We start from the raw sequence: 27,747 nt of genomic DNA, 5'->3' as shown, positions 1-27,747 counted from the left end.
TGCTATCAACATATTGCACTGCTAGCGCTTCTAAACATGGGGTTATCAAAGTGATAACCAGCCGTTATGAGAATGAAATAATTGCTTAATTTCTCATGCGGAACTTTGCTTAGAGCAACCTATTAAAATGGTGAAGGAGCAATTCAGAGAGACAGATGTGGCCAAAAAAATGTGAGTTTAATAGAGACAGTATCCCCGCTAACGTGTTTAGCACTCCGGCTAGCCATACTCAGTTGCAATGTGGCTGATGTTTGCAAGTTGTTTAGCTGTCGTGACACAACCAACGTGTCAGATGGTGACTTTGCTTTTAGCAACGTAACATTTTGTAGTCATGGTAGTTGGCGTTTGCTAGTTGTGTCAAATTCATAGGATCTATAGATGCATATTGATCCAGTATTGGTTATTCTTGAGTCAAAATCCCCGTTTGTTTATAATTAATGCCTCTCATTTGGTTAATTTTAAATAAATATGCTTCCAAAGGAATATTTTTGGCCAAAGGAAAAGTCATAGTCAAGCGATAATGAGATGATAACGAGCCATGTTGGTTTTAACTAAGAATCTCTTTGCTTTTCTCCTTGTGCTATTTTTCAGAAGCCACATCTGCTTTGGCATTAAATCTGCCGAGCAGATGCGACAGCAGGCCCACATTCAGGTGGTCAGTAAGAATCTGTACAGTCAAGACACTAAACACACTCCTCTGCCCTATGGAGTGTTGGACCACCGTATGGTAAGACATGGACACGTTGATTTTTGTTTGTACAAGCGACCAAAGCAAACCCCTGACATATCTGTATTCAGCATGCTCTGCTATGTGAGTTCTTTTAGTTTATGTTGTACTAACCACATGCTCTGGGATTAGTTTTGTCTGCATAAGGTCTCAATCCCCCCCCCCCCCCCCCCCCCCCCCCCCCCCCCCCCTTTTTTTAAATTATATTAATATACATATGCTCTAAGACTCCTAGTGATATAATTAAAAGAAATTTCAAAAAGCTGAGACAAGCTCAACTTTTTTGTTTGCTTAACATTATTGTAAAAAAAAAATAAAAATAAAGAAACTTAAAGTAGAACGATATACTTTTAGAAGTAAAAAGAGAAGAAGATGTTGGAAAAAGAAATCTCAAATGATGAAGAGTTAACAAAGCTGCAGATGGCATTTTAAAGGAATATTTTATTATTGATCCCAGTATGGATGCACTCATCTTCCATCCAACTCTATGATAAGGTAAATGGAAGTGCCCATACCACATCTACAGGTAGGAAAATGTAAAAGTGTAGCAATGATGACTTTTATTTAAAAATACTCACATTAGTCAGCCTAACTAATAGTAGTTGGGTTGTTACTGGGGTCCAGTTTTACTGGAGCTGGTGAGTGTTTAAATCTCCATTTATACTGGTGTTGCAGTCTGTTTAATCTGTTTAGCTGTAACAAAAACATGCAGGTAAAACTCTATATGCCCAGCACTTGTGTATGTCGTGAAGTTAATGAGTTGTATGCACATATAAGAAATAAAAACATTCAGAAAAGTGTTCAGACTTATCCCTCTGACTTCATGTTTTTTTGCAGGGTACAAGTGAGAAAGACAGACCGTGTTTGACATGTGGGAAGAATCTGGCAGATTGTTTAGGGCACTATGGCTATCTGGATCTGGAGTTGCCATGTTTTCATGTCGGCTATTTCAAAGCCATCATAGGAATCTTGCAGGCAAGTAAACTTATGTTTGTTGCCTGTATATAATATGCTTAAAATGATAGATTTTACCCACTACACAGTACTAGAAATGTATTAATTTATAATGAACCTTAGCAAGTGGTCACAATTGATCAATGCAGAATCTGTCTTTCACCCTGAGTAATACTTAAAGAAAATGCAACTATGCAACAAGCAGAAATATTATTTGTCCTTTAGGGGTCACTAGAGTATCAAAATTAGAAAATGAGGTAAGTGTCATAGTTAATTGCCTGTATGGGCTTGAGTTCAGTCTCTTCAAACTTCTAAAATAGTAAATTGAGTTTCTATTATTTCCTGCTTTTATATGAAGTTATTGTTTGCTGTATTTGTTTTTAATTGAGGTTTTTGTAGCTGTTAATTTAGGCATTGCTGTATGTCATTGATTTAATCTCCTCACTAATGTGGGAATTTTGTCATCTATGCAGATGATTTGCAAGACGTGTTCGAGCATAATGCTAAACAAAGAGGAGAAACTGCAGTTCATGGATTACTTGAAACGACCAAACCTGGCTTATCTCCAGAAACGAGGGCTGAAGAAGAAAATCTCTGAAAAATGCCGCAAAAGGACAATTTGTCTAAATTGTTCCGCTTTTAATGGTGAAAAGAGACATGCATTTCAGATATATCTGTTTTTTTTTTTTTATGTTTGTTTTGACTTAATATTTTAAATCTGAGTCATGTTTCTCTTCATTTTCAGGACCTGTGAAAAAGTGTGGCCTCCTTAAAATTATTCACGAGAAGTATAAAACAACCAAGAAGGTGATGGATCCTTTTGTGTCAGATTTCATGCAGTCCTTTGATATTGCCATTGAACACAACAAACTGGTGGAGCCTCTTCTGTCCAGAGCACAGGTGAGCTTTTAAAGTACTTGTACAATATTTCTAGGGACTAAAGAGATTTAAAAAAAGATAAAAATTACTGGTCACATGTGTTGTCTTTATCATTACTAGTAGTTTAATGGTGCATTCCCTTTTAAATAAACGAAAACTGCAAAATTTTAGCACCATCAGAAGTTTTTCTATTTTCCAGCTTTGATTTGAATTTTAATAGATAATAAACATGGGTTTGTAAAAAATACTGGTTCTAGTCCTCAAACTAAGGTGTGCAAATATGTATTATTATAAAGTTTTATCAGAAATATTGAAACCAGTTTCATTACAAGGTAGAGATCCCCTTAAATTCTTTTTCTAGGAAAACCTGAACCCGCTGGTGGTCCTAAACCTGTTTAAAAGGATTCCTCAAGAAGACATTCCACTGCTGCTGATGAATCCAGAGGCAGGGAAACCCGCAGACCTCATCATCACCCGTCTTCTTGTGCCACCTTTGTGCATCCGGCCATCTGTAGTCAGTGACCTGAAGTCAGGCACCAATGAGGATGACCTCACGATGAAGCTGACAGAAATCATTTTTCTTAACGATGTCATCAAAAAGGTTGGGATTAATTACTGGAAAGAGAAATTTCTCTTTAATTCTGTGATTAAATCGCATATATCTGTACTGTAATACAAAGCCAGTCACCTTCTACACCAGTCATTTTTGTCCTTTACAGTCAAACTATTATGAACTATTATGAATAATTTAACTACTTGGTAAATTTCCACAGCCCAAATGCTGCAGAGAGTTTTGTCTTATGCTTGGGTCTGAAAACTTAACGATCAGCAGAGAAATTAGAAAATCTCTTAATGCAGTTCATCAGATGTTTTATTTTTCTTGGGAGCAGCCCAATTAATCACTCCATCTTCATTTAGCATCGCATGACAGGGGCAAAAACCCAGATGATCATGGAGGACTGGGACTTTCTCCAGCTGCAGTGTGCCCTTTACATCAACAGTGAACTTTCTGGCATCCCCCTCAACATGGCACCAAAAAAATGGACAAGAGGCTTTGTGCAAAGACTCAAGGGAAAACAAGGTACATCGTATAAACATCTGGAATAGCTGATTTGGCAGTATTTATTTTTTTTTTTTTAATCTTTACATCCTGGTTCTTTAGGGCACAGAATAAGTAATTACAGTAACATTTGATTCAAATTCAAGTTGTTATTTGTGATATGGGAAAAAAGACCTACTTCTTTTCTTTTTGTCAGAGCAAGTGTGTAAACATGCCTCGGTCTGTGTTGTGGGAATATTTTATAATACTGTCATATATTAAAAAATGTCTTTTGTAACAGTTATTTGGCAATAGTCATGAATTGTACACACTTTGTACAAATCAGGGTCTTAAACAGATTAGTTTAAAGCTGCTGCTGTTGTAAAAATTTTAGGTCGATTCAGAGGAAACCTCTCAGGTAAAAGAGTGGACTTCTCTGGCAGAACTGTCATTTCCCCAGATCCAAACCTGAGGATCGATGAGGTGGCTGTCCCCGTGCACGTCGCCAAAATCCTTACGTACCCAGAGAGAGTAAGGCATTCTCTGTAACTCCAGCTAATGCTCTAAACCACCAGTTTATTGCTACGACAGAAGTTAAATTATTTGATTGTGATCATGTTTTAAGGTAAACAAAGCCAATCTGGGTCTAATGAGAAAACTAGTCCGTAATGGCCCAGATGTTCACCCTGGAGCCAACTTTATCCAGAGCCGTCACACACAAGTGAAAAGGTGAGTTTGGCTGTTTCCCAATCCAGATTAAAAAAAAGATGAAGGTAATTGCTTTAAATCCAAAATAAACCTTTTCTCTTGATCAGATTCCTAAAATATGGGAACCGTGAAAAGATTGCTCAGGAGCTGAGATATGGGGATATGGTTGAACGTCATCTGATAGACGGAGACATTGTCCTCTTCAATCGACAACCGTCTTTACACAAACTCAGCATCATGGCCCACATTGTAAGTTCAGATGTTGACTAAAAATTAGATATTGGTGGGAAACTCTTCTAGCTATGCAGAGTTTGGGTATTCAGTCATCCTGCACTGATCAGTGGTGGCTGATTGGAACAAAATAGATATTTATAATGATTATTTGTTGTCAAAACTGTTCTAAACTATAATCTAACTTCTTAACCTCTCAGGCTAGAGTCAAACCACACAGAACGTTTCGTTTTAACGAGTGCGTGTGTACCCCGTACAATGCTGACTTTGACGGTGATGAAATGAATCTTCATCTACCTCAGACTGAAGAAGCAAAGGCGGAAGCCTTGGTGCTGATGGGGGTTTGTATTATCACAATATGTTCTCTATATAATATGTGCACACTGTTCAGCAATGAAAAATTTGCTCTGGGAACATTTATTGTTAGGATATTGCAGTTTGACTCAGTTGTCTTGCCTTTCAGACCAAAGCTAATCTTGTCACTCCAAGAAATGGCGAACCTCTGATCGCTGCTATTCAGGACTTTCTGACAGGTCAGTGCAGTAATTTGTGGCAGCCAATCATGGATCACAGAGCTCAGGTTCTAATACGATTCCCCTGGCTCTCGACAGAATTTATTTTATCACTGACAAAAGTGAAAAATACAGTTCAGACCTCCTGAGGTCTAATATCTTATCTCTAGGTTAAAGAGTATATTTATATAATGTTCAGAGTGTATCACTGCACAGGTCTTCAGCATTATTGAAATATGCAGACATAAATGGAAATGCAGTAAATTTGAAGAACTGTAAAACTGAAACAAGTTTAAAATTCTGTATAAATTTTGACCATATATTTTCTTTCTTTAACGCTTAAACGAGCTTTAATGGAATTAGTCTTCAGGAATAGTTTTCCAGGCTTCTTGAAGGACTTTTTAAAGCTCTTCTTTGGATATTGGCTGCCTTTTGCTCCATTCTCTATCAGGATGATCCCTCACTGTGTCATTTGGCCTATCACAACTTTTCTCCCCATTTCCCTTCCCTAATAATGGCACATTGACAGTCACCCTTCTATTTGTAATTAGGCTTCAATAAATGGATCAACTGAAGGGCTAGATAAATACACAGGTCTTTACTGGATTATTCTCTCATATAAAGATATCTGTTTCAGATATCTGTTGTACTCTTTTTTTTTTTTTTTTTTTTTTTTTAAGGACACTACACACCATGCAGAAATATGCCAGGAAAGTCCTTCAGGAAGCTTGAAAAGATAATTTGGGAGTCTGACTCCTTGTAAATAAATATAAGGAATGCTCAAGACTTGCACAGTACTGTATTCCTATTTCCTACCTGTTGGGGGAGCACTTAAGCAATATTTGACGAGCAATTACATTTCACCTTGAGACTTAACATGTTTCATCCTCTTAGGTGCTTACCTGTTGACGCTGAAGGACACCTTCTTTGACAGATCAAAAGCTTGCCAGATAGTGGCATCAATCCTTGTAGGCAAAGATGAAAAAGTCAAGATCTCTCTTCCTCGTCCTGCTATAATGAAGGTATTCAACGATGGCCAGCTTAAAGTCAAGTGAAGACAACTTTATTGATCCCAGAAGGGCAATTTATCACATATCTCATAACTGTACGTTTTGATTTGGCATTAATATTGTGTTGTGTATCCATCAGCCAATTGCACTGTGGACTGGGAAACAGATCTTTAGCGTAATTCTGAAACCAAGTAATGAATGTCCAGTCAAGGCAAACCTGCGAACCAAGGGCAAACAGTACTGCGGCAAAGGAGAGGATCTCTGTCACAATGACTCATGTAAGTTTCTTTATAGTTTTCACATAACCAACAGTAGATGTTCATACCAAGTTATGATAATTGATGTTTGTTTTTTCTTTTTTGATAGTATTTCTTTCAGGCATGCTGCTAAAACGTGTGAAGAGCTAAAATGTTATATCATCTTGTTATATTACAATTCATATGTTATTAACATATTAACATAACAGAATATTTGAACACAAAAAAAGCTCTTTTATGTTAATCTGTTTTTGATAGTTTTAAAAAACAGAACAAAAGACCCCTATGAAGACTGAAGCCCTGTTTCCACCTGGTTCTGTACTCATTTTTTTGCTTTTCTACAGGCAAACACTGGGAATAATATATACAATATATAGCCTGAACCATCCCACTTTTTAGGAAATCCTCTGCTTTGGTCCCTGTCTTACCGATACAACCCAAAAGGCTGTAGCTTGACACACATTGATTCCACTGATGGGTTGAAAATGTCATCACTTACTGTGCGACTTGGCACTCAAAACAAAACGTCAACACCATGTTTAAATAATGTAGATTTTTTTTGTTTAAAACTACATGCCAAGAAGAAATAATCTTTGTCATAATTCAAGGAAGGCTATGACGTAGCTGACGCATCTCTTGCTATCTGGCCGATATGCCGCCTATAGTACAGTTGGCTGTGGAATCGCAACAGGAATCAGGGTTTACTAAACCAAACCACACCAAACTGTCTGACCTGAACCCGCGGGTGGAAACAGCAATCGACTTTGTAATGATATTGTCTAAGGTGAACTGATCAACAACTGATGAGTTGGCTCAGATGGTGGGGAACGATGCCGATCAGGTCTTTTAGGTTAGATTAGATTAGATAAACCTTTATTCATCCCTTATTGGAGAAATTCTGTGTTGACCTGTGAGACTCTTGAAGCAGCTTATGGGTACCAGCAGGCCAGGCGGACGAGGGCTTCGGCGGTGACTGAAGCAAAAACTCCGGAGAGGTTTGGTGAGGCCATAAAGAATGACTTCCAGATGGCTTCAAGGGGATTCTAATTCACCATTAGTCGGCTCAGGAAGGGGAAGCAGTGCACCATCAAGATTGTGTACAGTAGGGATGGTGCTGCCGACTTCAGCTTGAAAAGTTGTGGATCGGTGAAAGAAATACTTAGAAGCCCTCCTCTAAACTACCTCCAACTACAGGGGGAATCACATTTATGGTAAGGTCTATTTTGGGGCCATGGAGAGGAGGGTCTGTTGATTAGTTGAATCTCAGATAAAGGAGGAGCAGTGTGGTTTTCACTCCAGTCGTGGAACAGTGGACCATGTGGCTGAAATCCGTTTCCCTCTTTAGAGTTGCTGGGCTCTTCCTTGGAGATAGGATGTGAACATCAGTCATCTGGAGAGGCTCAGAGTAGAGCTGCTGCTTCTCTGCATTGAGAGGAGCAAGATGTAGTGGTTGCCCTCTGGACACCTCTCTGGTTATGTGCTTTGGGCACATCCCACTGGGAGGAGGCCCAGTGGAAGACCCAGGATGGACTACATCTCTCAGCTGGGCCTGGAACACCTAGGGATTCCCCCAGATGAGCTGGAAGAAGTCACCGGGGTGAGGGAAATGTGGGCTTCCCTGCTTAGGCTGCTACCCCCCATGATCTGACCTCGGATAAGCAGCGAGAAAACTTTTTTTTTTTTTTTTTTAAAGAACCAGAAAAGAAAAAAAAAGTTATTTTGATACATTAACAGTCACCGGGACACAGAGTTTATATTTTTCCGAATTATTATTTTGCAAAATGTGTGTTTTACAGGAAGAAAATATCTCAGAAATGATTTTCCCCAGAGCTAAAGCTCTCTCAGCCTCAGAAAGAGCACCATACTGTGTTGCCGACCTTTTTGGTGTCTATTCTTGGATCTAATTTTTCTCCCTGTTCTTTTGTCACATTCCCAGTTGTGGTGATTCACAACAGTGAGTTGATGTGCGGCAGCATGGATAAGGGCACTTTGGGATCCGGCTCAAAGAACAACATTTTCTACATCTTGCTGAGAGACTGGGGACAGCTGGAGGCTGCCAACGCCATGTCCCGCCTGGCAAGACTTGCTCCAGTGTATCTCTGTAGGTGACCTGCAAGACTTAAGTGAGCGTATCATCAATGACACGCTGATTGTAGTGTGGTGAACATCAGGAGATTTTAAAGGCATCTCTAGCAGCATATTTAAAATTTATAATGCTTACCTTAGAATCTATACCAAAGTTATCTTTTGTCTTACTTTCCAGTAGAAGTGTGTGCTGGTGTTTTTTTTTCAGTATAAACTCAGGTTTCTGCAGATTTTAGGCTGAAAACTTTTGGAAAAGGGTTTGCATACACCAGATAATGACAGTTTGTGAAGGCTTAAAAAAATAAACTCAGTTAAATTCCCCATTTCACAAAAGCAGTTCTTCTCCAGAATCCAGACAAGAAAATTGGGTTTTCTATCTATCTTTCTATCTATCTTTTGTACCTTTTTGTGCATCTTGATGTGATTTTTGAGCTCCAACTTAGCAATTCAAGGTACATTACATGCAGTCAATAGAAAGATGAGCAAAATTTGAAATACTTTGTTTACCAAAGAACCTATCCATAGCATAACTTTTAAAAATAACTTGAACAGAGTAAACTAGTCAACAAACTGGCAATTTTTTATAATATGAATTGTAATTCTTTGGTAAACTTTCAGCCAACAGAGGTTTTTCTATTGGAATTGGGGATGTGACGCCTGGCCAGGGTCTGCTGAAGGCCAAACAGGACCTTCTGGATGACGGCTACAGGAAGTGTGATGATTACATTGAAGCTTTGCAGACTGGGAAGTTACAGCAGCAGCCAGGCTGCACAGCAGAGGAGACTTTGGAGGTAGGCATTTACCATCTGGATTCTCACCTTCCATTTAAAATGAGGACTCATCAGAAGTGTGATAGACTCTCATACACTGCCAATGAAAACTCAAACATTCTCAGATGCTTCTTTTAGAACTAGCCTGTAGCAGAATCACCGGTGATTGACACTAAAAATGAACTTGATGCCACATGAGCACAGTTGTGGCGCTGCAAGAACTGCCTGGCACTTTTTTTTAGAGGCAAGGCAGTAACTAAATTTAAAAAGTAAACTTAAGGTGCACCTATAAAAATAGTTATTTTTTTTAGGATATTTTTCAAAAAACAAACATTATTTAGGTATTTTTAAATTTTTCATCATTACCATTGGCACTGACGGTGGCCTAAAGGATCCACTATTGTTGTCAGGCTTGACCAATGACTGGGTGCACCTCAGACTGTGTGGAGACAATTTTTGAGGCTGAATAAGCTCTAACTACACAGCCTTCTTCACCTGTCAGTGAAATGGCTGCAGTGAACCATCATACTGTTGTGGTAGATGTGGGAAATATGAGAATTAAAATAATCCAACAACTAGTCCAAAAGGGAAACATGCAATTCTTAATGTCCTGGTATTGATATTTTATTAATTTTGCGTTTATTACTGCTCTGTTTCCAAAATGTAGATATTGCAGTGTGATATTAATTCCTACTCAAGGACTTATGTTGCGTAAACATAAAAAAAAAGCGTCTGCATGCTTATGTAATCCACCAAGGTTGTTTTCTGTCTGCTTTTTGTTAGGCTCTAATCTTGAGAGAGCTTTCTGTAATCAGAGATCGAGCTGGCAGTGCCTGTCTCAGGGAGCTTGACAAGAGCAACAGCCCTCTTATTATGGCTCTTTGTGGCTCTAAAGGTAAGACTCCTGGGAAGAAAGCAAAGCTAATACAGCCCATTTCATTTTATTAAATTTTTGGTGCCAAGTCAGTAGAGGAAACTGGAAAAACAGGAGCTGCAAAGATAATTATTACTGAATTGTCCCCTCAACTGAAACAACTGAAAGGTTTTGTAATATATTGTTGTCAGAGTAACTAACACAATAAGGATGTCGTTGAGCATTGTCTACTTTTGTTTTGTGCTCTGTGTTAACATTAAATAGAGAGAAAGAAATAACCTTTAGGAGAAATGAAAGCATGAGATCATGTTGGCATGTTTTGTGAGCTGGACTCCCACTGACCAGCTGGTTTGAAATAAATAATCTGGGATATGTTTTTACAAGTTTTGCAGCATCATGGTTTAGAACAGATGAATAGTGCATGTAGTTCTGTATGTTCAAGAAGTCTTCTTAGTTAACTAACAACAGCAGTGAGTGTAGAGACAATGTTAAATTAATAAAAGCTAAACGAGGCAATACACATTGCCAGCCCAAAAGTGAAAGCCACACTTTTTTTGTTAAACCAAAACAATAATTTAATTAAACTATCTTTATTCTTTGACTAAGATCATGTCACTACATTGATTTCCATCAGTTAATGGTGAAAAAGTTGTATCTGGAATATGCCTGTGCCACCAGATTAAAAAAAAACTGTGTTAATAGAAAAACCTGGTCAAAAGGCAGCTGACCTGACAGACTGAAGCAACCCCAGCTGTAGTTGTTCGACATGATTTGCCCATCTCTCTGGAAAATGGTAAACCTGGACTCGTTAGATCAAATGTTCCTTTTAAATTGCTTTAGGATCAGTGTTTTTGTGCCCAAGTAAATTTAGACCTATTTATAATTCTAATAAGTTATTATCAACTTTCATTTAATCAGGAAATAAAAACTCTTGGGATTTAAAATCTCTTTTCTAACAATGTCCTGGCCAAGATGGGTAATGGCTTCAGTCAACAGCAATAAATGCAATAACACATTTACACTGAATAGAAAACAATAACATGTCGTAAAAAAAGAATTCTTATACACTACCGTTCAAAAGTTTGGGGTCACTTTGCCATGGGATTCAATTGGGAAGTGACCCCAAACTTTTGAACGGCAGTGTATATATATATATATATATATATATATATATATATATATACTGTATATATATTTAAAACCATGGTCATTGCAGGCCAACAGGGGGCCTGTTGGTCATCATTGCATTTACAACCATATGTGCTTCTAAAATTTCTCAGGTTTGCTTGAATTTGTTTAAGAAAACCAGCTGCTTTCCTTTCTTAAGGCCGCTCCCCTGTTTCTACTTTTCTATTCTATTCTATTTTACAGTCATTTAGCAGACGCTTTTATCCAAAGCGACTTACATTTGAGAGTAAAACAACACAAGCAAGAATTCAAACAAGATGGGACATCACAATTAAGTGATAGTCAGACTGCTGTGAGTCCAGTTGGACCCAGGTGCTGTCATGTAGTGCTGGAGGCAGTGCCTAAAATTTTTTTTTTAATAGTTTTTTATAAGGTTTTTTTTTGTTTGTTTGTTTAACCGTGAAGTATCATTACCTTTAGTTCTCCCAAGTTCTACTCTTGATTTTCGTCAATTTGATGTTGCTAAATATTTAAGATGTTTAAGATCTCCTTTCAGGATAATTTATTATATTTTCTTCTGACCACATTTATTCTTTAAGATAATGGCTCACTACTGTCCTTTCTAGGTTTTAATTATGTATGTACAGTTTGCAACTTAGAGTTGTTTTGACAATCTTATCTGCTTGATACAAATGAATAGTTTAACCCTTTGGTCAGTATTTGCGTAGGTTCTCAGTCTTCTGATCCAGAGTTGCATGTTTTTCTCAACTTACATGGTTGTTTAAGGAAATAAATATTCTCAGCTTCAGTTAGGGTTAAATAACAGCAATATATTAAACACTGCAGAACTTTTCCAATGGGAGGCTCTTGCACATGTGGTTAGGTTTTTTTCCCTTCCTCTTTTGGATAGGCAGTAATAAATAAGACTATCATTATTATGCTAATTAAATCAAAATTAAATTGATTTATACTATTTTTTGCTTCTGCCCCTTCTGTACATTCAGGGTCCTTCATTAATATCTCTCAGATGATTGCCTGTGTGGGCCAGCAGGCCATAAGTGGCTCTCGAGTCCCGGATGGTTTTGAGAACCGCTCCTTGCCTCATTTTGAAAAACACTCTAAAGTAAGCTCTAATTTATTCATTTTAATTACTAAAAAACTTACATTTTATCAGATTTTTTTGTTTGGGGATACATGTTAGTAGGTAACATGGTACAAGCCCATTTTTTTTCTGTATGTATATATTTGAAGTTTGTAACTAAGACCCCATCACAACTCCTCACATAAGAGCTTTAAAATGGATTATCAAAAGTTACCATTGTTCTGATAACACAACATCTGATTTCAGTCAGAAAGCATTGCAGCATTCAATGAGTTTTGCTCCATTTTCACAATTTCTTTGTGAATTACAAGAAAAATTCTAATGAAAAAATCTGCAGGGTAGATATTGAAATTGGGCAACAGTCACAACCTTGTGCAAACATCTAGAAGCTTGTTTAATGACTCGATAATGATTTCTCACCAGCTGCCTGCTGCCAAAGGCTTCGTGGCTGACAGCTTCTATTCAGGTTTGACACCCACAGAGTTTTTCTTCCACACGATGGCTGGTCGTGAGGGCCTGGTGGACACTGCAGTGAAAACTGCTGAGACTGGATACATGCAGGTAATGCCTCTGGACTCCTCCCACAGTTAACTGCTTCTGCTGTGCAGAAATAAAATAGCCCATTTGAAACATATGGTTCTCTGCTGTGTCCTTTTGTTTTTTTGTTTTTTTTTGCAGTTTATGGCATAAACCTTTAAACCATACACCATCTGCTGCTGGATGTTTTTGCTTTGGAACTAATATGCATCTAAAACACAGAATCAGTTACTGTGGGAAAATGATAAAGAGTGGTGTTTTTTTGCTGATCAGTTAAACTTGTCATAAAAATTCAGAAAAAGAACCTTGCACATTTTTAAAACTCCATCTGATCCTGCTAAACTTGTGCTAATACAATGTAAAAACCCAAAGATAAGACTTTTTTTTCTATCAAGATGTAATCAAATATAGTTATTTAATTAATTAGCTAATCATATATACCTTTTCATATAAATATATGGCAGCGTTGACACTAAATAGGAGTTAAGCAGAGGCCACGTTAACATGAACTGAAAGGATAATTGGTTGTTGCGTTGTGTGTTTTTTGGTGTGTTTGCTGCACATACAATTGATTTATTTATTTTTGTTTTATGTATTTGTTGACTACAGTTGGTATTGTGAAGCACTTTGATTAACTGAAGTTGTTTTAATGTGCTACATAAATTGAATTCAATTGAATAAATATTTTTTTATTTTTATTTTTTTTTTATTCTGTGTTCTTGTCGACATTTGAAACAGAGACGACTGGTGAAGTCCCTGGAGGATTTGTGCTCGCAGTATGACCTAACAGTGCGCAGCTCCACAGGTGACATCATCCAGTTTATTTATGGTGGCGATGGTTTGGATCCCGCTGCAATGGAAGGAAAGGATGAGCCGCTGGAGTTTAAGAGAGTCCTGGACAACATTCGGGTGAGTTAAGTGAGGATTTGACAGCTTGCAGGGCTTTGTGGCATGACATTTTCTTTCTGGTGATTCTTCTTTTTATTAAGAAATGCCTCCCTTCCTTGCACATACTTTTATTAAAATAGAAAAAACAAAGCATTACTAGATCTTTACTGCTGTTTACATTACACTTGCATCATGAAGAGGCTGTCTTGCAACCAAGTCAGAGAACTAAAAAATTATTTTTTACAGTTCATTCTTAGGCTGAAAAGTATATAAGAGTTAAATGGGGAAAAAAAAGCGAAATATGATGATGCAAGTGCATGACAGGCTTAATGTGCAAGCATGATGGAATCTGCCATCACAAAATAAATAAAAAGAAAAGAAAAATCTTGTTGGGCATGTATGCAACAGCATTTATCAAGCCTTTATTAAGCCTTCAGTGGATTCATGATGTGATGTTCGTTTTTCTACCCGCTGACTGGTCCAAACAACTCTTGAAAATTTTATATCAAGCTTGCGAAAGCAACTGGAGAAAAAGCCCATAAGGAGTACTTTCCTTTGGAGAGATAACCAGTTCCCCTAACCACTCATAAAAGTTCATTTTTTCCTCTTTTTTTTCAAATATATTAAGTTTCTTCTTTCAGACAAAATTAAGGTGGAAGATGTTCATTTTACCTTGACATGTTTCGACTGCTGTCTGAAATCTTCTTTAGAAAAGTTATCCGACCGCTGGGGCGTATCGTGTATCAGCTTTAATTCGTAGGCGTGACTAACCTAATGGACCTGACAAAAATTAAAATAGTTACTGGTCCATCTTAAGGACAAAATAGAACAGCGCAAAAATTTAAACATCATATACGAAAAAACGTGCAGGTCAGGCAAGAAAACGTGGGAGAAATAAAGAGGTCATGTAACCTAAAGAAAGAACATCTAAAAGAATGTAAAAAGGAAACTCAAAAAGAAGAACAGTTAAAATCAGCCATATTGGACCATTGCAAGCGTAATACTTTTCTATTCTATTCTATTCTACAGTCATTTAGCAGACGCTTTTATCCAAAGCGACTTATATTTGAGAGTAAGAACAACACAAGCATGAATTCAAACAAGATGGGACATTTTTTGTTTCGTTTTGTTTTGTAGTTTTTGTAAGTCAAGACCAAGACAGAAACTCAAGCAGTAAACTCACATAACTGACTGTACCAACCCTGACTGAAATCAGTGCTTGTTCTGCTGAAGTTAAACAAATTCTCTCTTTTATACGGGATTTTCCTCAAAATCACTTCCTCTATCTGCTTTGCCCTGAGCAGTACACAGTGGGTGTGACCCGCGTCACGGCCTCAACTGGTTGTAGAGTGAAGGTGCTAACGACAGAGCCCCACACCAGCAATGTAAACAATAACCCGAACCGAGACAGAAACTCAAGCAGTAAACTCACCTAACTGACTGTACCAACCCTGACTGAAATCAGTGCTTGTTCTGCAATAACCACATAATGGACTGGGACAACACACACATCACAGGATCAGAGACAAAAAGCAGAAAAATATGGATTAAGGAGGCCATGGAAACCAGAAAGTGGGCCAGGGACTCCATTAACCAGGATGAGGGAGCTATCTTACTCTAACATACCTGGGGGGGGGGCGTCTGGCCTTGGCCACGCCTAGGAATAACAGCTGATGACACGTCACAGCTGTCGGATGACGGATGACTGCAGACACAAGTCAAAATATGTCAAGGTAAAATTAAAATCTTCCATCTTAACTTTGTCTGAAAGAAGAAAACTGTTGATATAGTTCCCCTAACCCTCAGAGAGGTCTTGGAAAGCTTCCTGCAGCTGAAATGCAGTTTGAACAGTTCCTTCTGATGTTTTGCTGTCTTCTTTCCTCCCTAGACCAAAAAAACTGCAAAGATTAACCATATTATTCTGCCTCAGTATGAAGGAACAACTTCTCTCTTAACTGCTGTGTTAGAGCTGCAGGTCTGTGAGGGCTTAGTTGTTAAGCTGAGCAACAAACACCCAAAAAGCTAAATGTTCCTACAGCAAACGTTTCCATTCAATCTGGTGATGTGGCACCATTCACAAGATTTTTAGTTTTAAGAATATAGAAGCTGCTGAATAATACATATTTATTTGTTATTTACTGTTTTGTTACAACACCCTTTTATATTCACTCTTTAGTTTATTTGACAACAGCAGTAAATTCATAAATGAAAGATTGGATTTATATAGTCTGAAACAGTCAGAGCTTTATCTGAGCTGCTGTTCGTATATATTCAGTTTCCAATCCCTCCTAACAAAGTAGTGTTTTGGTGGCTGCAGGTGCTGTTGTGCTTAATGATCAGTCTTTCTCTACCTGAATGTTAGTATTGGCCCTTTTCAAAGCCTTTTATCATGTAAAGCTGTTGTATTTATTACTGACCATTATTACTACAGAGAATAACTGAAAACTGACAAAAATGAAGTATATTATTCTGCCTTCACATGAAAGAGCAACTTCTCTCTGATCTGCTGTGTTAGAGCTGCAGGTCTGTAAACGCCTAGTTGTTAAGCTGAGCCACAAACACCCACAGAGCTAAATGTTCTCACAGCAGATGTTTATGTTCAAAATAGTTAGTTTTAAGAATGTAAAAACTATAAATGTTTTATTTTACAGCTTTGTTGTTTGACAACCCTCTTTTTATTCACTCTTCAGCGCAATAGATCACATCATGAATTTGTAAATGAGACTGTTTATTTACGTAGTCTGATATGATCAGAGCTTTTATCTGAGCTGCTGCTCATATATTTGGTTTAAGATCCTTCGTAGCAGAGTGGATTTAGTGATCTTTTATTATGCTAGTTTTTTTTTTTTTTTTTTTAACAGCTGTATCCCCTTTACACAGTCCTTGTAAATCCGAATTTAAATATTAATGTAATATAAAGTATATGATAAAGAGGGATAAACATTTAAGAATTTATTTGTTAGAAGGTAAAAAATGAGCAGTATGAGCCATCAGAAACTGCTGCTATTGAGCTATCTATACATAGTGCATGACAAATTGCTTCTGATTCTCTCTTTTCCACCCAGGCGGTCAACACGTGTCCAGATGAGCCGGCATTCAGTTCAAATGAGTTGGTCCTCACTGCGGATGCCATCATGAAAAGATCTGACTTCCTATGCTGCAGGGACAGTTTCTTGGAGGTAACTTCTGCACAGTATATGTCTGTATGTTATGTGCACATAATTAGTTGTGGAAATACTTGGAGTCTTGTGCTGTTTTTATCATTTCAGTTGTTTAAGAAAGCATATCTAAGTTACAGGTAAATAATAAATATTAGCTTAATGTACAGACTTTTAGCAACAGTTTGGACTGGAGAAACAGTTTTTTCAGGACTTCAAATGAGGTGATTCATCTGGCCAACCTGATAAAAAAAAAACTTACGTTTTCTGATTAACATTTCTTCCCATATACACTTTAGAAGTTTATCTGCTTTTTCTGTGTTGTTATATAATCACTAAAACTAGAAAAAAAATATACTGAAAATGCATAGATTAAAAAAACACACTGTCTTTAGGAACTGACCATTTTCAGTTGTCTTACAGATACATAGTGTTAAGCAAACAAACAAAAGTGTAAAGTACAACTATATGATTCAAAGTGCGCTCATTTTTGGTTTGCAAATAAGCTGCACCCTTATGATGATGGACCAAGGTTTCCCTTGCCCGGACATGGGTCACCGTGGCCCCCCTCTGGAGCCAGGCCTGGAGGTGGGGCACAGAGGCGAGCGCCTGGTGGCCGGGCCTTTGCCCATGGGGCCCGGTCGGGCTCAGCCCGAAAGGGAGACATGGGCCTCTCCTCCCGTGGGCTCACCACCTATAGGAGGGGCCGTAGGGGTCGGGTGCATTGTGAGCTGGGCGGCTGCCAGAGGCGGGGACCCTGGCGGTCTGATCCTCGGCTGCAAAAGCTAGCTCTAGGGACGTGGAATGTCACCTCTCTGGCGGGGAAGGAGCCTGAGCTGGTGCGCAAGGTTGAGCGGTTCCGGCTAGATATAGTTGGACTCACCTCGACGCATGGCTTGGGCTCTGGAACCACTGCCCTCGAGAGGGGCTGGACCCTCTTCCATTCTGGAGTTGCTCCCGGTGAGAGGCGGCAAGCAGGTGTGGGCATGCTCATTGCCCCCCAACTTGGCGCCTGTACGTTGGGGTTTACCCCGGTGGACAAAAGGGTAGCCTCCCTCCGCCTTCGGGTGGGGGGACGGGTCCTGACTGTTGTTTGTGCTTATGCACCAAATAGCAGTTCAGAGTACCCACCCTTTTTGGAGTCCTTGGGGGGGGGGGGGGGGGGGGGGGTGTTGGATAGCACTCCTTCCGGGGACTCCCTCGTTCTGCTGGGGGACTTCAATGCTCACGTGGGCAATGACAGCGAGACCTGGAGGGGCGTGATTGGGAGGAACGCCCCCCCTAATCTAAATCCGGGGCGGAGCTGTCAACTGATCACCACCTGGTGGTGAGTTGGCTTAGATGGTGGGGGAGGATGCCGGTCAGGCCTGGCAGACCCAAGCGTGTTGTGAGGGTCTGCTGGGAACGTCTGGCAGAGTCCCCTGTCAGAAAGAGTTTCAACTCCCATCCCGGGCAGAGCTTCGACCATGTCCCGGGTGAGGCGGGGGACATTGAGTCCGAATGGACTGTGTTCTGTGCCTCTATTGTCGAGGCGGCCAGCCGCAGCTGTGGCCGTAAGGTCGTCGGTGCCTGTTGTGGCAGTAACCCCCGAACATGTTGGTGGACATCGAAAGTAAGGGATGCCGTCAAGCTGAAGAAGGAGTCCTATCGGGCCTTTTTGGCCTGTGGTACTCCAGAGGCAGCTGATGGGTATCGGCGGGCTAAGCGGAGCGCAGCTTCGGCGGCCGCTAAGGCAAAAGCTCGGGCATGGGAGGAGTTTGGAGATGCCATGGAGAATGACTTCCGGACGGCTTCGAGGAGATTCTGGTCCACCATCCGGCGGCTCAGTAGGAGAAAGCAGTGCTCCGTCAACACTGTGTACAGTGGGGATGGGGGGCTGCTGACCTCGACTTGAGACGTTGTGAGGCAGTGGAGGGAATACTTCAAAGACCTCCTCAATCCCACCAACACGTCTTCTGATGAGAAAGCAGAGTCTGGGGTAGCTGGTGCTCGCTCGTCTATCTCTGAGGCTGAGGTCGCTGAGGTGGTTAAAACACTCCTTGGTGGCAAGTCCCGGGGGTGGATGAGGTCCGCCCAGAGTTCCTTAAAGCTCTGGATGCTGTAGGGCTGTCTTGGTTGACACGCCTCTGCAGCATCGCGTGGACATCAGGGACAGTCCCCCTGGACTGGCAGACTGGGGTGGTGGTCCCCCTCTTCAAAAAGGGGGACCGGAGGGTGTGCTCCAACTACAGGGGGATCACACTCCTCAGCCTCCCCGGTAAGGTCTATTCAGGGGTGCTGGAGAGGAGGGTCCGTCGGATAGTCGAACCTCGGATTGAGGAGGAGCAGTGTGGTTTTTGTCCCGGTCGTGGAACAGTGGACCAGCTCTACACCCTTTTTGGGGTCTTTGAGGGGGCATGGGAGTTTGCCCAACCAATCTACATGTGTTTTGTGGATTTGGAGAAGGCATTCGACCGTGTTCCCCGGGGACTCCTGTGGGGGGTACTCCGGGAGTATGGAGTACCGGACTCGCTTGTACGAGCTGTCCGGTCCCTGTATGACCGGTGTCAGAGCTTGGTCCGCATTGCCGGCAGTAAATCAGAATCGTTTCCAGTGCGGGTTGGACTCCACCAAGGCTGTCCTCTGTCACCGATTCTGTTCATAACTTTTATGGACAGAATTTCTAGGCGCAGCCGAGGTGTGGAGGGGATCCGGTTCGGTGGCCTCAGGATTGGGTCTCTGCTCTTTGCGGATGACGTGGTTCTGTTGGCTTCATCGGGCCGTGATCTTCAGCTCTCACTGGAGCGATTCGCAGCCGAGTGTGAAGCGGCTGGGATGAGAATCAGCACCTCCAAGTCCGAGACCATGGTCCTCAGCCGGAAAAGGGTGGAGTGCGATAGGGTCCTGCCCCAAGTGGAGCAGTTCACGTATCTCGGGGTCTTGTTCACGAGTGAGGGAAGGATGGAGCAGGAGATCGACGGGCGAATCGGTGCGGCGTCTGCAGTGATGCGGACTCCGCATCGGTCTGTCGTGGTGAAGAGGGAGCTGAGCCAAAAGGCAAAGCTCTCGATTTACCAGTCGATCTACGTTCCTACCCTGACCTATGGTCATGAGCTGTGGGTAATGACCGAAAGAACGAGATCTCGAATACAAGCGGCCGAAATGAGTTTCCTTCGCAGGGTGGCCGGGCTCTCCCTTAGAGATAGGGTGAGAAGCTCGGTGATTCGGGAGGGGCTCAGAGTAGAGCCGCTGCTCCTCCACATCGAGAGGAGCCAGATGAGGTGGCTCGGGCAGCTGGTTAGGATGCCTCCTGGACGCCTCCCTGGTGAGGTGTTCCCGGCACGTCCCACTGGAAGGAGGCCCCGGGGCAGACCCAGGACACGCTGGACGGACTACATCTCTCGGCTGGCCTGGGAACACCTCGGGATCCCTCCAGATGAGCTGGTGAATGTGGCCGGGGAGAGGGAAGTCTAGGTTTCCCTGCTTAGGCAGCTGCCCCCGCGACCCGACTCCCGATAAGCGGAAGAAAATGGATGGATGGATAGATGGAAATAAGCTGCTTTTTAACAGCTGTATTTCCTTCACACAGTAGCAGTCCTTGTAAATCTCAATTTACATATTAATATAACATAATAAAATACCAAGTAAATGAACTGCAGAGAAATCTAATGAAGGACCAAATCTTTTTAACACGTCTCTCACTCTGTCTCACTCTGTTTTGTTTCCAACTCATCCAAAGACTAAGATGACCCTGCTTTTACTGATTAAAGCCCTCAAACCGTAAAATAATCTTCCTAATGGCTTCTGACTGGTTTCCCTTTTTTGAATAAAAGCTTTCATGTCTGTCAGAAAATTGAGTTATTGTTTCCCTCTTGTTGTTCAAGGTAATTAAACTAGAATATTTGCTGCTTCCACAGATACATTTGTACCCTTTTGATTGTTTAATGGAGTTATATTCCAGTTATATGAGAGTGCCATGCTGATAAAAGTTCATTGGCTTTTAGTAGTTTTGAGATGAAAAGGTTAAGTTGTAACTGGCTTTGACCGGGTTTAATATTTATAAATGTATTGATATTTGATGTATTTATAGATTTTTTTTTTTACATTCCTAAAAATGTTTCTTGATGCTCAAATGAATGTAAAATTGCAGCAACAAACCTTGTTACACTCACCCAAATTGCAGCATCACATCCTCACATCCAATTCATATTTCAGTATAATTTAAAAAATTGCATTAAAACTGTAGGAAATTATTAATAAAATCTAAAAAGATGGCTGTAGATTTAATACTGCTGCAACCATCCAGTCAGTTTCAATGTATTTTTGTCTATATGAGAACTTGTGTCATGTGATATGCTATGTACGCTGTGTTATTGTTAGCTTTGTACAGACGGTTATTGGGCCAGTGTAAAACCCCTTCTCTTTCTCTCTCAAAGAAATTGTCCCACAGATTATTTTATGTGTAATACATGTAAACCTTTCCTCCTTTCATGAAGGAATTAACTGAAACTGGCTCAGAGAAGTACCTGGAGGTACAGTGACCAAGCATGCTGGGTTGTTGTTTAACTGAATCCAAAATGGTGTTTTAAAAAAATCTGAAACAGATAATGCACTGAATAAAGAAATGACTGGATTGAAATGAAAAATACTTTATTAATCCCAATAGCCCTGTTTTAGAATAATATGTCCCTTGTTGTTGTAACTGACATCTCACCATCAAATTTTCTTTTTTCTTTTTGTATAGATTTTATTTTTATTTACCCTTTACTGAAATGTCTAACAATTGCATGGCAGTGTGTCATGTTGCAAACAGAATACTATCACATTGTTTGTCCTCAACTGTATGAGATAAATGAGTGTTTATTCTCCATCCTCAACTGTAGGAGATAAAGAAATTCATCAAGAGTATGTCAGAAAGGATTAAGAAAACCAGAGACAAGTATGGCATCAATGACAACGGCACCAGTGAGGTAGGAACCATACAACATAAAACAGCGTGCCAGTTGAAGCTCTTGGCTGATTCTGATCTGCTTGTTTTTCTGCTTTGTGTTAAAGCCAAAAGTTCTCTATCAGCTGGACCGCATTACCCCAACTCAGCTGGAGAAGTTTCTGGAAACCTGTAGAGACAAGTACATGAGGTAAACATTTATATCCAATGTTTAACATACATGGAAACTTAACATATTTCTTTATAAAATAGTTTTTGATTAATTTTGCATTTGTATATAGTTTCAAATTATGTTATCATACAGGATGTGAGTATTTTCTAAGCCTAATATTCAGAGTTTTGGCACTGCCAATAAATTAGCCAGCGTCACTGTACAGGAGTGACATTGTGTCATAACATTCAGGATTGATTCTGTTACCTGCTTTGTATTTCTTTGATTAGTAACATAGTTTGTCTAGTATTAGAGCTAAGCATACTGAGAGCTTTTACCACATAATCTGTGAAAGTCCAGAGTTTCCATAATGTTCTTACTCTGGCATGTCATCAGGATTTATTAACAATGGATCACAGATATTTGGTAACACACTCAAATATTTTCATTTTTTAACCATCCATAATAAGGAAATCTACAGGATTTTGATTAAGCCACCTATTTCTCCTCTTTCATCCACATACATGACATCAGCCTCTTCCCCCTTAATGTAAATACACAAGATTAATACATGGTCATGCTGTTGCTGGGTTACATTGCCATCAGCTTGGCAGCTTCATGTGGTGGGTGACTTCTGGACTACAGTCTGAGTGGCAGAATAAACACAGTAGAGCATGACGGCCTGCAAATGTGTTAAAGAGAAGTGGAAAGAGAGAGAGACTTCCAATTTCAATGTAAATTGAGTGAGTTTCACCCATAACTTGATTTCTGAATATTAGGATAAATTAAAGATAAATTTCACCATATTTTCTCTCCGTTTCCAACTCAACCTAGATTCTCATTTCGTGAGAGGTCTTACATGTTCATTCATTAATACTGGGGGCAGTAACACGGAATTGGAAACCACTTTTCAGTTCAGAGCCGGTTTCTTACAACGTGTTTTCTTGTAAAGAGCCCAGATGGAGCCAGGCTCAGCAGTCGGGGCCCTGTGTGCTCAGAGCATCGGAGAGCCTGGTACTCAGATGACACTGAAAACCTTTCACTTTGCTGGAGTGGCTTCGATGAATATCACTCTGGGGGTTCCTCGCATAAAAGAAATCATCAATGCCTCCAAGAATATCAGGTACGTAATTGCAGACATTTCTATATGCGCCCTCTGTCATTTCAGCAGAGGAAAAAGAAGAAGACAATTTTCCCTTTAAACGCATCTGCTGTCTCGTCATGTTTTGTGACAATTATGGTGAATTATTGCTGCCAGATGGAGCAAGAACTCAATGACGACCAAATCCATATGAATGGAAGCAATTCTTGTCTGACGTTTGCTGCCAGACATCACTGCAGAGTTCAGCAGCTCTAAAACTCTTTGAAGCGTAATTCTGATCACTTGTCTGCATCCATGGCTTCCAAACTGAATTTGAGCATTACTGTCTCTTTGCTTCACAGTAATAAAGACATTAATTTGAGTTGAATAATTTACTAAAAAACTTCTTCTCACTTCTTAGCACCCCTATAATCACAGCACACCTGGATGTTGAAGATGATGCTGACTTTGCCAGACTGGTAAAGGGGAGAATTGAGAAAACTCTTCTAGGAGAGGTATTCCAACTTACCTTTTTTTTCCCTCCTTTATCAGTTAATGAAAGCTTTTATATTAAAGGATGTGACTGACAAACACCAGTGATTAATTAGGAAGCGCCATGTGAGACATGAACAAGATGCATTGCAGAGTTGTGATTTTTCTATTTGTCCCCCCACAGATTTCAGAGTACATCGAAGAGGTGTTTCTTCCAGATGACTGCTTTATCTTGGTCAAGTTGTCTCTGGAAAGAATAAGGCTGCTGCGACTGGAGGTATCGCAACTCTTTCTAATGTGATGTGTGAAACTCGTCTCTCCTTTGACACCAGGACTCATTAAATAATAACGTTGGTTAGTTAAAATGCAGGAATTTCTAATTACTTTCTAATATTCCCATTAATTTATTATATACTTGCAGCAACTAGAAAAGAAATTGGGCAGTCAGATTTAGTGTATATCTGCACAAAAAACAGTCCACTATTGTCACTTGTCCCATGCTGTGGGTAAGAACTGCTTACACCTCTTTCACACAGACCTTGAGAGAAAGATCCCTCCTTTGTTTTGGCAACAGCAAACAGGAATGTACTAAATTGAAAGATTAATTTTTTTTTTTATTGGATTATATGCAGCAAGAATGAATTATACATATATTTATATTTCTGCAATACAGAAAGCAGAGCTTTCTGAGTTTTATGATTTTACCTTTAAAGAATTTCACATTTGTTTGGTGCAAGATTTCCCACCCTGTATCAACACATGCCATATCAATATACAGATGATGTTTTCTAACTATGGTCTCTTTTCACTCCCTCTCAGGTTGCATATGATAGATTCTTTACCAACTGCTATGGCTAACACTATGTTATGTCCACCAGCAGCTGGTTAAGCATAGGAAATGAGAGAAGAGCTAGTTTGACTTTCTTTAAAGGAAGAAACACCTGTGAAACTCACTACTTAAGAGTGACTTATAGTTTTTGTTTATTCCTTAGAAAAATGTTTTGTGAGTTTTAAGCTACTTTTAGCTTAAAAGATCACGAGTTGACATACCTTCATTGTTGATGCTGCATTTAAATCCTTCAACCCTGACGTATTTAAGTGCACAATGTAACACACAGGTTTTGTTGATTACTCGTACAGCAGCAGCTCCAGCAGGGCGCTCTCACAGTATATCACTTGCAGGCTACTGATCAGAGCTTCTGTCTTTCAGGTTAATGCAGAGACGGTGCGCTACTCCATCTGCATGTCTAAATTGCGAGTCAAGCCGGCAGATATCGCTGTCCACGGCGAGGCGGTTGTGTGTGTATCTCCACGAGAGAACAGCAAAAGCTCCATGTACTATGTGCTGCAGTCGTTAAAAGAAGATCTTCCTAAGGTCAGAGTTTCTAATGTAACTTACAATTAAAATCAGCTTGTCTGTTAAAAAAAAAATAAATAAATATTTTTTTTTATTTGAAATGCACACATGAGATAAATTAGTTGACATGCGCTGCTGAACCTTTGGAAAAATAAAACAGAAAATGTACTTTCAGCTGTATTTATCTCTGCACCGGCTCCTGAGCATAATCATAGTTTAGAGAAGCTGCATGTTTCAAAATATTCCCCAGCTTTGCCTGTCTGCCTTTTAGTGATAAACAGTTGCCGTAGCTACAGCAGGTTTGAAAAGAGCTGCTTCCTGCTGTCAGAACTGCAATAACACAATGTCTAAAAGCTGAAAAGTTAGATGGAGCTGAAAGGAAAGTCAGAGTCAGCTTGTAATTTTCTGTGGGTATGTTATGTTATGACGTGACACCATCCACATGAATGTTATACACTTTGATAAAAGCATCATCAGGTGCAGCTTTAAAGAGAACAGAGTCTCTGATCAGCTTTTATCTACACATGTAAGAATGGGATGTGTTTCTGTTTTAATTGAAATTAAAGACAGTTTACAGAAGGATGTCTATTAGATAACAATACCTTTTTCTAAAATGACTACTTTGTTGCGCTAAGATAGAAAAAAAGTCTGTTCTCTGAAATCTTGAGTAAATTTAACTCTTCTGTTTGGAAGGTGGTGGTTCAAGGAATACCTGAGGTCGCCCGAGCCGTCATTCACATTGACGAACAGAGCGGCAAGAACAAGTACAAACTCCTGGTGGAGGGCGACAACCTGAGAGCTGTCATGGCCACGCATGGAGTGAATGGAAGTAGGACCACTTCAAACAATACATATGAGGTATGAGTCAGTGGAGACTTGGAATAAAACATGGTGTAGGATCGGATGTGGTCTTCATTTGGTTTACTGTTTGTTCTGCATCTTCCACATGAGTTTTGAGACTGAACTAAGCACCATTTATGGGATTAACTTTTTCATGGCAAGTGTGTCTTAGCGTGAATTTACATGATTAGATGAACTTCAGGGCAGTTGTGTTTTAGATGGTCTCAAAAGTAATATGTGGGTTGTGCCGTACAGATACTTCAAAGTTAAAATGATTTATAGATATTTTGAACAGTGTCATTCAAGGAAGGATATTTTATTTTTTTTGCTTTAAAACAGTCCCCAAAATGCTGGGACGCTGTGTAAAATGTAAAAGTGTAATGATTTGCAGAAAAGACAGAGCCATGTTTAGTTATTTGTAGTTACATTTAAAACTATGCAGGTATTATAATTGTGGGGGTTGGACGCAGGTGACGTCATATGCATGAAGAAAAAGATGCATTTTGAACTATATACTGAATTTTAATCTGATGTTTGAATATTTAATGTGCTTTTTTGGTGTATTAATTTAGGTTGAGAGGACTTTGGGTATTGAGGCTGCTAGATCCACCATCATTAATGAGATCCAGTACACTATGGTGAACCATGGCATGAGCATTGACCGCCGTCATGTAATGCTTCTCGCAGATCTCATGTCCTACAAGGTACAAGCCTTAATCTTGTGTATAATTATGTCCTATACAGTGCATTTTGTTTCTTTTCTAAGGGGTTGTTCATCAATTAGGGTTTCTTTTGTGAATTTGCTGTCCTTTTTCCACAAAGGGGGAGATCCTGGGAATCACCAGGTTCGGGTTAGCCAAAATGAAAGAAAGTGTCCTCATGCTGGCTTCCTTTGAGAAAACGGCCGACCATCTCTTTGACGCTGCCTACTTTGGACAAAAGGACTCTGTCTGCGGTAAACTTTGGATTTATCTGTGTGATGACAGTAAAACTTTCTGTTTATGACTTAAAATAACATTAATGTTTCCTGTGTTACTGTTTCAGGTGTGTCTGAATGCATTATTATGGGGATTCCAATGAATATTGGAACAGGGCTGTTCAAACTCCTACACAAAGCTGACAAGGACCCCACTCCTGCCACGAGGCCACTTCTATTTGACTCTGCAGATTTCCATATACCTCTGATCACATAGCATGGAGAGAGGGAGCAGGGATTGAAGGATTTTGTTTTTCTCAGCTGAGTTATTGGCATAAAAAAATATAAAGTGCCTGCTGTGTTTATTTCCCTTATGTTGGAAGGTCTAACACAGAATGACTTATGTATGTCTTTTTTTAAGCATAATGCTGGTTTGTTAGTACATGAGCAAATGTAGAATTAATATTTCAGTTTGCAAAAAAGCTGCAGATGCTTGACTGTTTGCTCCTTTTCTGGCTTTTTCATGTTTATTAAACAGTGTTTCATCTGTTATGATGCTGCATAATTTAATGTTCCCACTATGTAATGGAACAGAACAGTGAATAATTCATTTTTATTTAGAAAAAAATAACCACCTTCATCATGAAGATACTTAATCTATGTTGGTTTTGAGTTCAGATTGTATCGAGAGCTTCCTTTTAACAGCTCAAATCAGTTTCACGTAACTGAAAAATATGTTATACAGGATTGAGCCCTGCAGATGGTAATAGAAATTAAGTTTTTAGATCCTGTATGGAGTCCATTGATGTAATTATTTTATGTACATAATGCAATAAATAAATGACCTTACTACAACATGGGAAGCAGTTCTTCAGTAGATAAATGATGTAATACATTTACAGGCTTCAGTTTCCTTGAACCCATCATTCTACTCTAAAAGCACCGTCCTAGTTTTAGCCGTGCAAGCAATGTGCTTCTCTTATCTAAAATCCTGATCAGACCAGATCTTAATTTGTTTTACACTTTGTTGCAAATTCTTCCAAACTGACAGTCGTGGTACTTCGACTCATTCAAAGAAAATCATTAAAATAGACTAAAACATTCACCTGAAAAGGTGACTGCAT

The 27,747-nt window shown here is 39.8% G+C and overlaps 1 protein-coding gene across 1 annotated transcript; it reads left to right on the top strand.

The window, feature by feature from the left end:
- polr3a (polymerase (RNA) III (DNA directed) polypeptide A) lies at nt 1–27,483 on the top strand. The gene is made up of 31 exons (XM_041974126.1): nt 1–171; nt 592–727; nt 1,565–1,702; nt 2,155–2,326; nt 2,427–2,581; nt 2,922–3,161; nt 3,479–3,641; nt 3,994–4,130; nt 4,225–4,328; nt 4,415–4,556; nt 4,739–4,879; nt 5,002–5,071; nt 5,945–6,072; nt 6,200–6,338; nt 8,254–8,418; nt 9,021–9,193; nt 9,956–10,067; nt 12,179–12,297; nt 12,700–12,837; nt 13,552–13,722; nt 16,767–16,880; nt 21,722–21,808; nt 21,894–21,976; nt 22,890–23,060; nt 23,440–23,533; nt 23,695–23,787; nt 24,721–24,885; nt 25,561–25,725; nt 26,280–26,411; nt 26,530–26,662; nt 26,752–27,483. The coding sequence occupies exons 1-31, from the start codon at nt 128–130 to the stop codon at nt 26,898–26,900; spliced, it is 4,173 nt and encodes a 1,390-aa protein (XP_041830060.1). The 5' UTR covers nt 1–127; the 3' UTR covers nt 26,901–27,483.
- Nucleotides 27,484–27,747: the final 264 nt, after the last annotated feature.

Source organism: Melanotaenia boesemani, chromosome 21, assembly GCF_017639745.1.
Source record: "Melanotaenia boesemani isolate fMelBoe1 chromosome 21, fMelBoe1.pri, whole genome shotgun sequence".
NCBI lineage: Eukaryota > Metazoa > Chordata > Actinopteri > Atheriniformes > Melanotaeniidae > Melanotaenia > Melanotaenia boesemani.
This window is presented reverse-complemented; position numbering and strand designations above follow the sequence as displayed.